The following is a 16,558-nucleotide window of genomic DNA, read 5'->3' on the forward strand; positions in this document are numbered from 1 at the left end:
AAAATGGAGAAAGAAAACTTGAACTCAGCAAAAGACATGGAAGAAGACTAGAATTATCCCAGTTTTTCTGATGTTATACAAGGGGGACACAATGTAGCATTACCTAAAAGAAAGGGGGAGAAAGAGAGTTATACAGTTGATCAAGTCAAATCAATTGATCAAGTCCAACTAGTTAAATATTTGTAAAATCCAAATGTGTATGTGATTAGGTAGTTGGTTTGGTGTAACAGTTAAGGCATCAGGCTAGAAACCAAGAAACTGAGTTCTAGTCCCATCTTAGGCACAAAGCCAACTGGATGACTTGGGCCAGTAACCCCTTTCAGCCCTAGAAAGGAGACAATGGCAAACCATTTGCAAAAAAAAAAAATGCCAAGAAAATTGCAGGGATTAGGCAGTTGCCAGGAATCAACATAAAAACCAATGAAAACTTTATTATGGCCGTAGACCAGCAGAAGGAGGGTACGGTTGAATTAATTTAAAAGCATAAAAGATGCTAAAATATTGTGAAAAGTTAGAATATATTAAAACAGAAAGTATTAAGATAATTTAAAAGGGTAGGCATTAGATGGGCGCACAAATGGTTAGTTTGTGGAAGACTATATCAAATTACAGGGCCCTCTAATATGGCGAACTAAGTGCTTAGGTTATGGCACAGGTATCATTCAATGAATTTTGAGCACGGCTGCACAACATTGTATGTTGTAACAGAGTTGGTATCTAAAAGCAGCAGGGAGGTTTAGAATCATCCTGTGTGGCCTCGGTATTTATGCAGCAATTGTGAGACAAGGCTAGTACAAAGGTCTGTGTAGTACAGGACCTGGAGAAGCACACACACTGTTGTTTCTGTGGGTCTGTAGTCACAGGGACATTGTCTCTCTGGGTAAAAGAGAGATACCTTCAAGGATAGCTGAGGGGAGGGCAAAGGTTCCTGGCACTCTCAGTCTATTACATGCTGCTTAATAAATGTTTGGGCTGATAGTATCCCATGCTAAATAGAAGACTTGAAGATCAGCAGCCCCCAATCTTTTGGGCACCAGGGACCGGTTCCATGGAAAACAGTTTACCTGCGGACCGGAAGATGCATGGTTTTGTTTGCGCTGCCCAGTTGCTGGCATGCCATGGCCCTGTGCCAGCCCAGGGAATGAGGGTTGGGGACCCCTATTGTAGAGAACCCCCATTATGAGATTTAAGTTGCTATTGCCTGTTTCCATGTGGATCGAAAATTATCGCTCAGTACTGACATGAAGAGACCAAATAATAATAGTAATAATAATAATAATAATAATAATAATAATAATAATAATAATAATAATAATAATAATAATAATAATAATAATAATAGTGTCGACTAGTGATCTGTGATATGAAATCCAGCATAGTTATCTCGTTTGCTGTGTATACTGTCAATAATAATAATAATAATAATAATAATAATAATAATAATAATAATAATAAAAATTTCCCTAGAAAATAGTGGGAAAAGTCTATGGTTAACTTGACTGCAACATGGTGATATATGCAAATTTTCATATTGCATTACAGTAAACCCTCACTTTATCACACTATGATTGAGTGACTTTGGACAAATTCCACTAGATCCAGTTTTTTCTCAGTATTAGGCAATAATGGACTTTGCCCCAAACTATAGCAAAAACTGTTAGCAGATCACTCTGGACAATAGTCCATCTTCTAGAAATATATAGAAATTATTAAAAGTAGTTACATTTAATGGATATTTGGCTCTAACAGATATTCCCTTCTCCTATTTGTTCATTAAATGAATGGTTTATTTTTTCACTTTTTGTAAGATATCTTGGAAATTACTGAAGAGGGTATAAATCAATCAATAAAGTAAGAAATGTAAGTATTTAAAATAGTGTCATTGCTTTTGCTATTTTCAAAATGGGAATTTTTATAGAAAGCATTGATTTATCTGAAGTATCCTAGGAAAGAAGAGTCAGAATTTTAAAATTTTGGCTCATTTCCTATGAAAACAGATTTAGAAATTGTTTCATCAGTGGGTATTTTGCCTATTCGGAAATAGTAAAAAGTATTACTTTAAAATTGAAAGAAGAGTAGATCCTTGTAAAGTCAGTGCTTTGCATGTGTAATGTCTTGTGCTTGTTCTAGCACCTTGATGGCAAACCTATGGTATGCATGCCAGAGGTGGCACGAGGTGCCCTCTCTGATGGGATGTGAGCCGTCACCGCAGTTCAGCTCCACTGCACATGTGCGCATACCTCCTGCCGGCCATCTGGTCTTTGGGTCTCTGCTGCACATGCGCGTGCGGGGGGTGCATGTGCATGCGGGGGGGGTTGGGCGCATGCAGGGGGCTGTGCGTGCATTGCATTTTGGGGGTTTGGGCGCGTGCACACACTTTGGGCACTTGGTCCGGAAAAGATTAGCCATCACTTTCTAGCATTTCTGGATAAAAAGTTCAACTAGCAGAAGGCAGAAAACCTTTGAGAGATGTTGCCAATCAAAGTAGTCAATACTGACCTTTCTCTCTTCCAGGTGGCATCTCTTGTGTGAATCACTTTATTTTTCCAGTTTGAAACCTAATATAAATGTATCTTAAAATCTAATCTAAAACTTATCTCCATGATAACTTGTATTTGGAAAAAAAATCATTCATACAACTTGTTTTTTTCACCTTTCACTCTCTGTCTTAGTTTGGCAGTTTACTATTTATTGGCTTTATTTTTCATCAGATGGAAAATTAGAAAAGAATACCATTTCCCCAAAACTAAGAGATGTCCTGATAATAAGCCCAATTTTTTTTAATTTGAATTTATATCCCGCCCTTCTCCGAAGACTCAGGGCGGCTTACATTGTGTTAAGCAATAGTCTCATCCATTTGTATATTATATACAAAGTCAACTTTTATTGCCCCCAACAATCTGGGTCCTCAATTTTTGAGTGCATGCACTAAAATAACCCCCCCCAAAAAATAAGCCTTCCCCCCCAAAAAATAAACCTCCCCCCAAATACTTAGATGCATGCGAAGAGAGAAAGGAGAGGGAACTTCAGAGCCACTGCAACCTGAGATCAGCAGGCTAGATTCGGTGAGCCGGATGCACTGCTGCCACTCAGGAGAAAAAGAGAGAGAGGAGGCACTGCGAGAGAGCCCATTTCTGATGTTCTTTTTCTCCCGGGCGGCAGCAGTGCATTCAGCTCCCCATATCTGGTTTGCTAATCTTGGCCAGCGAGGGGGAGTGGCAGGTGGGGAGGAGTGGGCGGTGGAGAAACAAGATGCATGGAGTGAGATGGGGGTCCCCTTGCCGTCTCTTCTCCCCCCCCTCCCTTGCTGGGCATGGCAGGAGCTGGAAGCCAGGTAAAACACCGCGGAGAAGTGAAACGCGTGTATTACTTGACTTCCATGCCCAATCGGCATGCAATGGAGGAAAGTCAGTCTGTCTGTGGAGAAGTGTGGCTGGCAAGAGTCCCACCGACATGGCTGGCCACTGAGGGGTGGGGAAAGAGAGGATCATTCGAAGCCCAGTGAAGTGCCTGCTCCCGCTCAGCCCTTGTGATACTCTGTCTTAAGGTGGCTGAGGCATGCACCATGGCTCCGGACAGTGAGCGCAAGCAGCTCGTACTTGTCCTGCAGGCTGGCCAAGACAGTCAGTGTCTCCTTGAGGAGGGCCCCGCACATGCACCAGCATTCCCAGGAAGTCATCATTGAGGCAGCTCTCCTCGTGGCTCTTGTGCTCCTGGCCCTGTCAAAATTTGTTTTCCAGTTCCCCCAGTGACTTCTCTGAGTTGGCGGGCACAAAATAGTGATGCAACGTCCCGTTGGACATCTCCAGATAAAGCGGGCAATCAAAATAGCCATGGCACAAGCTGATCGAACAGCTCAGTAGCCACATCGAGAGAAGCCCCAGCAGCATCCCAAAGTGGAGGAGGCAACTCTGGGCAAAAGCAACTCTGGTCCCACCTAGTTTCAAGTTCTCTGGTTGTGGCCGCTTTTCTTGCAGGGCTTCATTAGGACCCGCTGGGAAGCCATCATTTGGCCCTTCTCGCTCCCTGCGGAGAGTTCTCCTTTGCACCCAATTTGCCTGCAAAAACTTCAGGGTTTTTTTTGTGACCCGATCCTCACTGGCAATGCTGCGGGCAAGAACCGGCCACACCTATTCCACTTCAGGGATAAGACCCCCAATAATAAGGCAAATGCCATATTTTGGGGGTCAAAAGAAAACTTATTTTCGGGAAAACATGGTATTTGTAGGCTACGTTTGAAGTATGAAGTCCTTGATACTCTCTGATCTTGGTTGTTTGCTTGCAGATAGAGGTTTCATTACCTAACTAAGTAATATCTTCAGTGGTAGAAGGAAAAAGGGGTTTACTTTCTGTTTACATATAGTTGCTTGCCCAGTCAGTGTTGTGAAGGTGTTGTTTTCTCTTTTTAGTTCCTTGATTAGGTTGTTGTTTACTGCTTGTTGTTTAAGTAGGTTATTCCTTGATTAGGGTATTGTTTACTGCTTTATTATTTGTCTGGTGTGAATCCTGGTGTTAGTCACTACTTATTTGGATGTTGATTGTTGGTGAAGAGGTGTATTGGTCTTTTTGTTTGCTTCTTGGATTTTTTACTGTCTCTTGAATGGTGTGTTTGTCTCTATGTGCCTGTTGATGGCTGATTTGTCTGAGTGCCAAGCTTCCAGGAATTCCCTAGTGCTTTGGGATTTAACTTGGTCTAGGATGCTCACAGTTTTCCAATTGAAATTATGGCTGAGTCTGTCCATGTGTTGTGAAAGTAAGGATTTTCATTGTACCTTCTGACTGCTAGTTGCATCTGCTCTACTAGCCTTCTGCCTATCTGTCGTACATAGTGGTTATTACAGTCCTGACACTGTGTGTTATAGGTGACTCCTGTATTTTGTTTTTGGGCTATTGTGTCTATTCATTTACTTAGAGGCTTTACTTGATTTGTATGCTGCAATGATGCTATGTGTTTGTAAGAGTCTGTTGGTTGTTTCTGAGATGTTTTTGATTTATGTTTAATTGTATGTTTAGATGTTATTCTTTCCATATTGTGTTGGTTGTACTGTAGTGAGTTGAATAGTTGATGAAATTCTATGAGTATCCATTTTGTTGGAAGCTGTTGTGTAAATGGTCTGCTTCCTTCTTCTAGTTTTCAGGGTTACTTGCTAGAGTGTGTATGTGCTCATCTGAATAATGCTCTTACATAGCTCCTCTTGTGGGAGGACATTGGGTTGTTACTTTGGTAGTGGAGAATTTAGTTAATGATGGCGGTTTTTTGATAAACTTGTATTTCTAATTTGCTACCATTTCTTCTCCTGATAAGAAATTCAGGAATAGTATATTATTATTTTCTCCTGTTAGGAAATTTGTTTGAATATGTTGCTGACTATTTCATGTATCTTCTCAACAACAAAAAAGTTATTGTGTCTTAATTATGACACAAAGGTGTCATCTACATATGGGTTCCTTACTTTTAATTATAAAGGATGCTGTATTTTCCAGAAACTGCATTCTAATCTCTGCCATGAGTTCTGAGGGTAATCCCATGGGTATTCTCTGATTTGTTGGTATGCTTCTCCATCAAACTGAAAGGAGATAGTAAGGCGGAGGTTGATGAGATCCATGATTTGGGTATTTTCAATTTTTGTGTATTTGATTAATATATAATATAACAACAGAGTTGGAAGGGACCTTGGAGGTCTTCTAGTCCAACCCCCGGCCCAGGCAGGAAACCCTACATCATCTCAGTCAGATGGTTATCCAACATTTTCTTAAAAATTTCCAGTGTTGGAACATTCACAACTTTTGCAGGCAAGTTGTTCCACTTATTAATTGTTCTAACTGTCAGGAAATTTCTCCTTAGTTCTAAGTTGCTTCTTTCTTTGATCAGTTTCCACCCATTGCTTCTTGTTCTACCCTCAGGTGCTTTGGAGAACAGCCCGACTCCCTCTTCTTTGTGGCAACCCCTGAGATATTGGAACACTGCTATCATGTCTCCCCTAGTCCTTCTTTTTATTAAACTAGACATACCCAGTTCCTGCAACCGTTCTTCATATGTTTTAGCCTCCAGTCCCCTAATCATCTTTGTTGCTCTTCTCTGCACTCTTTCTAGAGTCTCAACATCTTTTTTACATCGTGGCGACCAAAACTGGATGCAATATTCCAAGTGTGGCCTTACCAAGGCATTATAAAGTGGTACTAACACTTCACGTGATCTTGATTCTATCTCTCTGTTTATGCAGCCCAGAACTGTGTTGGCTTTTTTAGCAGCTGCTGCACACTGCTGGCTCATATCTAAATGGTTATCCACTAGGACTCCAAGATCCCTCTCACAGGTACTACTATTGAGCAAGGTACCACATATACGGTACCTGTGCATTTTGGTTTTTTTGCCTAAATGTAGAACCTTACTTTTTTCACTGTTGAATTTCATTTTGTTAGATAGCGCCCAATGTTCAAGTCTGTCAAGATCTTTCTGTAACTTGAGCCTATCTTCTGGAGTGTTGGCTATTCCTGCCAGCTTGGTGTCATCTGCAAATTTGATGAGTTCCCCATCTATCCCCTCGTCCAAGTCATTGATGAAGATGTTGAAGAGTATTGGACCTAAAACAGAGCCTTGGGGTACTCCACTGCATACTTCCCTCCATGTGGATGTAGTTCCGTTGAGACTACACGTTGAGTGCAGTTGGTCAGTCAGTTACGAATCCATCTGGTGGTGGTGGTGCTGTCTAACCCACATTTTCCTACTTTATCTAGTAGTAGGTTATGTTCTACTTTATCAAATGCTTTACTGAAGTCCAAGTAAATTATATTGACAGCATTCCTCTGGTCTACTAATTTTGTCATTTTGTCAAAGAATGCGATAAGATTAGTCTGGCATAATCTGTTTTTGACAAACCCATGTTGGCTTTTGGTTATTACTTTGTTTGCTTCTAGGTGTTCGGTGATTCGTTGCTTGATTATCTTTTCCAGAATCTTCCCCGGTATTGAGGTCAGGCTGATAGGTTTATAGTTTCCTGGTTTTTTTTCCTTTTTTGAAGATGGGAACTACATCAGCTCTTTTCCAGTCCTCTGGCAGTACTCTTCAACATCTTCATCAATGACTTGGACATCTGTAGCTTCTTTAGCCAAGCAGAGACAAAATGGCATTTCTGCAGACAACCATCTGCTATCTAATCTCCTAATATATTCATTTATCTTTCTTTATTGTCCTGGGGCTCATGGTAGTACAAAGCCTCATCCTTTGGGTTTACTCTGTGGAGTTATACTTCTCTTAGGTAACTTGCTTGTTTACAGAATAATATCAAAATGCACATAATTGGAGTATGAGCCATTTCTTATCTCCAGGGTTATAGCCTCCATTATTATGGCTGATTGTAGATTGAGAAGGACAGACAAAAAATATAAAAAACAGTGCCCCAGTTTAGCCACTGTTTTTCTACTTGATTATTGGCACCTCATGACATTGGCTGTGTTCACATATTAAGTCACAATACAGTTTGCTAAGCTTACTGTGGTTCAAAATAGCTACTACTATCACTACTAATACAGCTTACCAATCATGTAAATTCACTGTGGTTCAAATTCAGTACTTTCCAATATATTCAGGAACAATAAAAGTCAGGATAGATCGACACTATGTACTATATTTTTGCTGCACATTATTTTTTGAATGCTGATAATATTATTATGGAATATATGTATGTATATCATACTTTATATGACAACTTCTTGCAAAGCCATGCTCGAAGTATATACTTATCTGAAGAAAGGATGTGATTTTAAAAATCACATTTCCTGTTAGAAAGGCAAAGCAATGGTTGTTGTGCCATTTTTGAATGCTGATATGCCAAAACTAATGAAATGACATTTTTGTAGTCCTCCATTCATTCTGATCAATCTTATTAAAAAGGCTTTTTCCCCCCCTAACTAATCAAAAGAGGATAGCGTTAAATATGTCTGCTGTGTATTTGTATATTCAATAAGCACTTTATCAGGGACTGCACTTAATTGTACCACTACCAAAACAAACCCACAAAAATTAGAGATCTGCACTAAAGGAATTAAATCTCTCTCTGATCCCTTGATGACTTACAGCCAAGTCCATTGTCTACTGTTGAGTCTTTGATGTTTTTTTAAATCTTTTCAGTCACAGGAATATAAAATTTCCAGTGATTCTCCCAAACTCCAGTTTTTCATCATAGTGAACTATGCTTCTACAGTATGAATGACTTCTGTCTATATGCTTGCTAACCAGCTCCCTGACCATCAGATCAAAGAAAGCCCTAACATTTTTTTCCAAGGGAGATTGATGGCATGCTCAATAAATTTTGGCTGAATGTTCAGTTCCGAAGGTTTAGTTTGTGTCTTCGGTAGCAGCCCTCTTACATTCAATCCTCTGTTAATCTCAATTTGAATCTTTGTTTTGGAGGTAAGTCCTAGTTTTGTTTATTACCAAATTTTCAACTTTTTGAAACCCCTGTGTTTATCTATGGGAGGAACTGTGTTTAGCAAAGTGAGAAGATAGGGCAGTTTGCAAAGATAGATATCGGTATTCACTGTGCCAGAATTAATGCAAGGATATCATAGTTCACCCATCCTCCACCCATGAGAATTTCCCCAAAATTCTCTTTGAAAGCAGTCTCAAGAATCAATACTTTTTCATCAGATTAAATGTGAATGGATAGAAACTGATGTGAGGGGATTTTTCTGCTGTGCATTACTATGTACAATAATTGGATTCCCAATGGAAAAGGTAGGAGTTATAAATGTAAGAATAACTAACCTTTTAATTCTTTGGTCTTCTGGAGAAATAATCTGTGTGATTTCTTGTATATTTGTTTATTTAACTTGCTATTTTCAAGTGACCTTTTCAGAGAATGAAGCAATGTGTATCGTAAAGCCAGATTTCTGGTCAGTATTTTCCCCCCTCTTGCCTAAGGTTGTAGATAGGCCTTTTGTTCTATCTTAAGGCTCCTGTCACAGAAATCTACATGTACAAACATGTTTATGAACTTGTTAAAGAGCACTAGAAAAAATAAAGGAAAGGATGCAGGTGGAGAAATCTCTTCCAGTTTTTCAGGTGACTCACAACAGGGTCAGTTTTATTAGTAAGATAAAGTATGAAGCTCAGAAGATGAGCTTGGTGAAGATTAAGAAGCGTACCTTAAGCAAATGTATGAAAAGAATGCACAGAAATGTAATCAGTCTTCTCTTGATTCTCTAGCCAAGATAATATTCTGTCAAATTCTCCCAAGTTTATCAGACAATGATTCCAATACTCCTGTGCATACACCAGGGGTCCCCAACCCCCAGTCCGTGGACTAGCTTTGGTCTGTGGCATGCTAGCAACTAGGCCGCACGTAACCACTAACCAACTAAGCAAAGTCCCATCTGCGGGATGCAGGCAGTACAGTTTTTCCGGTCTGCAGAAAAACCTCTTTTATGGAACCGATCCCTGGTGCCCAAAAGGTTGCGGGCCACTGGTCTACATTGTGGAAAGACGAGGACATGCAGGAAAATATGCGTCTGAGATATGAATGCTGCAATGTTTAGAGATGGTTAAAAATGATTATGCACTTGGTAGATATCGATCATTCTTTGAACTGTGTATTCTTTCTGCACAGTTGTATCAGGGTGAGTTCATTTAAAAAAAAGAAAGCTAAACCACTTCAGCATAACTTCAGTATAATAGATTCTATTTTTCTGCACCTTGTTTTCCACTCCCAGACTCATATATTTCCTCTTTCAATGTGCATTTTATAATATATGAACCTCTGAGCAGAAACTGTACAGGGTACAAAGGAGGAAGCATCTTTGATTGATATGGAAATACAAGGTCTAAACCTCTTAGTAGAAAACATTGCTGACAGCTTAACAGTTCTGTTTTAGATGATTAATTTGCCCTGCACATTTTGCATGCTGCAGACCTGAAGCCATAGCAGTCCTGAAAGGAAGAGAGAAAATAGCTTTCCTTGTTCATCACTTTTTGCTGCAGCTGTAAGCATTACTAAATTGTGCTGTGCAAGAGTATAATAGTAGTCTTGGGATGTTCCAATTTATTGATGTTTTTTGTGCAATGAAATCTTTAGTTCGACTATATGCATGTTAGAATGCTTCTACGCTGTCACAATCCTTCTACCCTCTTGAGCAGTTTCATGCTATTTCTTAGAAGAAGTTACTGCTGCTTCCTGGAATAAGGAAGGGTTAGGAATGATGTTCAGTTGCAAGTTGTCAAGCCCTATGTAACTAGCAAACTCAAGAATGGAGAATTAGTTGGACTTCAGAGAAGAATTTAGAAAGCTAGTCAGAGGTAAGAACTAATCTTGAAAACTGCGAGAGGAATTTCCCAGCATTATTTGGGTATCTGAATAATTGCCACTTCGGATTTACATATAAAGCAATGTATGATTGATATTGCTGCTCTATGTGCTATTTTGTTCTTTCTCTAGTCTCTAGATGATCAATGTCCTCTGACCTAATGCCCTAAATAATATTGGACTGTAGTTCTCATAATTCTTAGCAAATAAGGCCAATTATGGGAGTCCAATACATTTGGAGAATATTTAAGGGAAGCTGGTACAGACTAAATATAACATACAGTGGTGAAATAGTTAGAAACTGACAACTACATTTTATGCCAAATGAAACGGTATTTCAATATAACATGTTTTTCTCATGTAACTGATTACTGTGCTTCTAGGGGCAGAGAATGTTTTCCCAATTATACTGTGAAACAATTAATAGCGGATTAACTATTAAGCCGATTGCTTTTTCTAAAAAGAAATTGATACTTTCAATTGCTGTATAACTTTTAATATTACACACACACACACACAAAATTTATGTAGCACATTAAGCCTTAATAAGATTTATCTGGTTTATGGATTAATGTGATGCATGAACCATGCCAATTATATTTAACCACTTACTAAGACATGAAATTTAGTCATGTGAAGAACGTTTCTACACTTCAGTAAGGAAAACAGTGACAACTTCCTGAATACCATATTATATACAGCTCAAAATCGCCGTATTGTATGTAATTTTACCATAAAATGACATATTAAGGCTGCAGTGCTTTGGCTTCAATTCCAGAAAGATGCTTCAGCTCAAATGAGTTGCAGAACCCAATCTAAAAGCAGTTTCATCTTTTCTTGGAATCATGCAGCTGCTGTACAGTCATAACACATGTTTCATTGCTATCTAAAAAGCATGTCATTATGGGATTCTCTCAAATTGTAGACTAATTACTTCTAACCTAAACAAATGGATCAAGAAAAAAGACTCTAGTAAGCTTTTAAACTACAAAAGTTTTGTTTCAGAAGAAAAGAAATGGAAATCAGTTTCTTGCCTGAACTGGAAAAGGCAGATAGAGCAGCAGATGACAAATCTGGATGACAATATCTGTGTCACAATTCAGCATTCCTAAACAGTCCAATATGTGCAGAATGAGCTGTCTTAGAAATTGAGAAAATAGAAAATAGGTTAAAATAGAAAATAGAACTATTTGTGATTTTTGATCTTGAAAAGGTTTCTGAAATAATAAATCTATGTTGTTTAAGATTTAAAAAATGACAAAAAGCACTTGATAATAAATAGTAAACATGTAGCTTAGGTGTCACATTTTGTTTTTATATCATGCTTTGTCTAAATCCATTCACTCTCTTCTTTTCATTTTCCTCCATTTAGGATCTGCGATGGATACAAGGAAGCTTTTTGTGAACTTTGCCCTTTGCCTAGCATTCTTTCTGGCTTGTGAGGGGAATTCGGAGAAAGGCAATGGATCCCTTTTACACTTTACCTATCCTCTTTATAACACTTCAATCTATGAAAACTCAGCACCCAAAACTTACATGGAGAACTATGTCAAAATGGGTATATACATCACAGACCCAGCATGGGACATCAAATATAAAATAGTTTCTGGGGACACTAGTGGTCTCTTTAAAGCTGAAGAATATATTGTTGGAGATTTCTGTTTTTTGAGAATTAGAACCAGAAGTGGTAACACTGATCGGTTGAACAGGGAGTTCAAAGACAAGTATATTTTAACAATCCATGCCACAGAGAAAACATTTGCCTACGAGACATGGGCCAAGGTGCTGGTCCAAATTCTTGACAGAAATGACCTAAAGCCTCTATTCTCACCGCCTTCTTATAAAGTGACAATTGAAGAAGACACACCTCCGAAAACCACAATTGGTTTGGTCAGTGCTACAGATGCTGATATCGGCCAGAATGCAGAATTCTATTATGCACTAAGTACAAGGTCACAATTGTTTACCATTCATCCCACCAGTGGAATAATCATGAGTATAGTGAGACTGAATGCTACCCACAGAGGGAAGCACCAGTTAAAGGCCTTGGCTGTGGACAGAATGAGGAAGATCTCTGAAGGAAATGGTTTTGGAAACATGGCCAGTGTTACCATCCTGGTGGAACCCTCTACCAGGAAACCTCCTGTTATTGCTTCAGTGAAGCCAGTTGATTCTGCTGAAGATCTCCTCTATGCTACTTTAAGTGTAAAAACTGATGGCTCAGGATCTGGGGTAGATTCTGTTGATATTGTGGATGGAGACCCAAGAGGGCATTTCAGGGCCATAAGATCATACACGGGAAGTCATGACTTCATGATAGTGTCAGACAAAGAGATCAATTGGAGCAACAGTCCACTTGGTTTCAATCTCAGCTTGCAGGCTAAAGACAAGAACAAGCCACCTCTTTTTTCCCAGACTGTATTTGTTCAAATACAACCTTCTAAATATACCTCTGCCAAATTTGAAAACAATATTTATCAAGTGCAACTCAATGAATGTGCGCCCCCTGGAAGTCATGTTGCCATGGTTCAAATTACTCCAGTTCTCCAAAATATAAAATATATGCTGAAACCAAGTTCTGATAGCATTAACTTTAAAATCAACACACAAACTGGTCTGATAACTACAGCAAAACGAATAGATTTCCATGAACAGTCTCATTTTGAATTTGAAGTTACAGCCAGTTATAGACACCTTTCTACCACTGTTATTGTTGATGTTGTTGATTGCAACAATCATGCTCCTAGCTTCACCCAATCTTCATACCTCAGTAGTTTTGATGAAAATCTGCCTCCTGGATCAAGTGTTTTCTCAGTAAAGGCTACAGATAATGATAGTGGGGAGAACGGCTTCATTACATACAACATAGCCAATCAGAGAACTGTTCCATTTGTCATTGACCCATTTACAGGTGTCATATCTACTTCTAAATTAATGGATTATGAGTTAATGCAGAGGTGGTATTATCTGCGTATCTGGGCATCAGATTCAGGATCTCCTTTTCGTCATCAGACTGAAGTTTATGTTTCCCTCATTCTGAATAACCTAAATGATAATGTGCCAGTATTTGAGAAGATTAACTGCAATGGAAGCATTCCATGGGATTTACCTATTGGGCACTCTGTGTTCACAGTTTCAGCCATTGATAGAGATGAACTAAATCCCATAAAATATGAAATCAAGTCTGGCAATGAAGGACAGTTTTTTGAATTGAATCCTGTGTCTGGTGTTATTTCCCTCAGAGCACATTTCAAGGATCTCCACTACCACTCACGCCTACCAATCTCCTATGCTCTCAAAATTAGTGCTACTGATGGAAATAATTCTGCATCCCCAGCATGTATAAATATTACTGTGGTCAACCAGGAAACTCCTCTCTCTTTTCAATGTGAGGAAACGGGGGTGCTCAAGGAACTGGCTGACACCATAATTCATTTTGCTGACTCTCCACCTCCAGACCACCAGGATGAAGATTCCTCCTTGAATACATATCTTATGAACCATCATGCACCACAGTTTGATGACACCTTTCCACGGTCTATTGATATACTGGAGACAACCCCAGTTAATTCTACCATTGCTCAGTTGACAGCAATAGACAGTGATACTGGCTTTAATGGAAAGATGGTCTACGTCATCTCTTCAGGAAATGAGGAGAGCTGTTTTGATATTGACGCAGAAGCAGGTCTGCTGCTGGTACTTTCTCCTTTGGACCATGAAAGAACAAGTTTCTATGTGCTTAACATCACAGTATATGATCTCGGCAGTCCTCAGAAGTCAACATGGAAATTATTAGCTGTGAATGTTCTGGATGCAAATGATAACGCACCTACATTTTTGCAAAGCACATATTTAATCACTATACCAGAGGACATAAAAATGGGTACAACCATTGCTGTGTTGACAGCTAATGATGCTGATACAAATGACAACAGCAGAGTGAAATATTCCTTTCTCACACACAGTGATAAATTTGCTATCAACAGTGTTACTGGAGAAGTAGTAGTGACTGCTACTCTTGATAGAGAATTGGAGCCTCAGTACATATTAAAAGTTGAAGCCAGAGACCAGCCACAAAAGGGTCATCAACTCTTTACAATTGCTGACCTGGTTATTTCTTTGGAAGATGTAAATGACAATTCTCCCTACTGCATCCCAGCCTTGAACAAGATGAATGTTCCTGAGGACTTGCCTTTGGGGACCACCCTACTCTTCCTGGAAGCCTTTGATCCAGATATTACCTCTGAGGGAGAGCTGAAATACAGTCTGATCAGTGATAATGAAAATATGTTTCATCTGAATGAATTTACGGGGTCTTTAACATTGGAAAAAGAATTAGATTATGAGAAAATGGACTTTTATAATCTCTCTGTGAAGATCAGTGATGCTGGGATGCCCTATTCTCTCTCTTCTCTCTGCTACATTGAGATAAATGTTTTGGACATTAATGAAAATCTGTACCCTCCTTCCTTTGATTCTTTTGTGTATGAGGGATCAGTGAAAGAAAACGTCCAAGAAGGGACACATGTGATGAAGGTAGTAGCTCAAGACGGTGATAGAGGAAAAGATGGACAAATCCAATATTTCATCAGAGAGGGATCTGGCATGGCTCTCTTCAATATTGAAAATGACACAGGTAATAATGGGGCATTGTAGAAGAGGGGAGAATAGAAGAGGAGTGGTCAAATGATAACTTATTTGATCTAAGATTTTGATTTATCATTATTTTCTCTGGTATTAACCATCATAAGCCTTCTAGTATACAATAAACATTGCCTACCTGTAACAAAGGTGGCTCAGGGGCTAAGACAGCTGAGCTTGTTGATCGAAAGGTCGGCAGTTCAGCGGTTCGAATCCCTAGTGCTGCCGTGTAATGGGGTGAGCTCCTGTTACTAGTCCCAGCTTCTGCCAACCTAGCAGTTTCAAAAGCACATAAAAATGCAAGTAGAAAAAATAGGGACCACCTTTGGTGGGAAGGTAACAGCGTTCCGTGCGCCTTTGGCATTGAGTCATGCTGGCCACATGACCACGGAGACGTCTTCGGACAGCGCTGGCTCTTCGGCTTTGAATCGGAGATGAGCACCGCCCCCTAGAGTCGGCAACGACTAGCATGTATGTGCGACAGAACCTTTACCTTTACCTTACCTGTAACAAAAAATAATTCTACAGGAGGCATACATTACTCGAATGCATGCTTCTTTGTAATATACTAACTATAGTTTGAGGAAGGCTATATTATATATATTTCACAAAAGAACACATTGGGTTTTCAGATGGACCTGATTTTATAGAACAGTGTTTTCTTTACTTGTTTGTTTAATGGTAAGATTAGATCAGTTATATAGCTTGCATTGTATTGGTTAGGATAGATTTATGTCTGCAGAAACTGAAAATATAGTCATTATAAAGAAGAACAGTACATTTCCAGTGATTAAGTTGCTTTTCAAGAGTTCCAAAAGAGAAACTCCACTTTTTTTTTTAATTTACATTTATATCCCGCCCTTCTCCAAAGACTCAGGGCGGCTTACACTATGTTAAGCAATAGTCTTCATCCATTTGTATATTATATACAAAGTCAACTTATTGCCCCCAACAATCTGGGTCCTCATTTTTCCTACCTTATAAAGGATGGAAGGCTGAGTCAACCTTGGGCCTGGTGGGACTTGAACCTGCAGTAATTGCAAGCAGCTGTGTTAATAACAGACTGTCTGAGCAGTCTGAGCCACCAGAGGCCCTTTAATTCTTAAAAAAAACAAAAAAAAAAACAAAAAACCCACCACCCTGTATTTAATTTTGTTCTTGCCACTGGAAATCATATAATACTCTGTTTCTCTCAGGTCTTATTTTTACCATGGGGCCACTCGACAGAGAATTGTGCTCTCATTATTGGTTGACAGTACTTGCTGTTGATCAAGGATCCGTCCCCCTGTCTTCTGTGGTTGAAATTTACATTGAAATCAGTGACATCAATGATAATCCACCTCAGATGTCCAGACCTGTCTTTTATTCCTCTGTCTTGGAGAATTCACCAGCCAATACTTCCATCCTTCAAGTTGAAGCTGTTGATCCAGATACTGATTCACAGGGAAAACTGACTTTCCACATCATAAATGGAAACCATCAAGGATTGTTTGCTATTAATCCATTCACTGGTAAGGTGTTATATCCGTTGTTGTTTTTTTAAAAAAAGACATACCTAGTGTATAAGATGTGTGCTTTAGTTTCTCTTGCTCACTATTTTGACATTCAAATATGTG

General features: G+C 39.2%; 1 protein-coding gene across 1 annotated transcript in view; it reads left to right on the forward strand.

The window, feature by feature from the left end:
- Nucleotides 1-16,558, forward strand: part of FAT2 (FAT atypical cadherin 2) — a 91,245-nt gene that overhangs the window by 6,372 nt on the left and 68,315 nt on the right. The window contains exons 2-3 of the mRNA XM_058166521.1: nucleotides 11,674-14,937; nucleotides 16,139-16,453. Of these exons, the coding sequence (XP_058022504.1) occupies nucleotides 11,682-14,937; nucleotides 16,139-16,453 (3,571 nt within the window). The 5' untranslated portion in view covers nucleotides 11,674-11,681. The remainder of the gene's footprint in view (nucleotides 1-11,673; nucleotides 14,938-16,138; nucleotides 16,454-16,558) is intronic.

Source organism: Ahaetulla prasina, chromosome 2 (assembly GCF_028640845.1).
Source record: "Ahaetulla prasina isolate Xishuangbanna chromosome 2, ASM2864084v1, whole genome shotgun sequence".
NCBI lineage: Eukaryota > Metazoa > Chordata > Lepidosauria > Squamata > Colubridae > Ahaetulla > Ahaetulla prasina.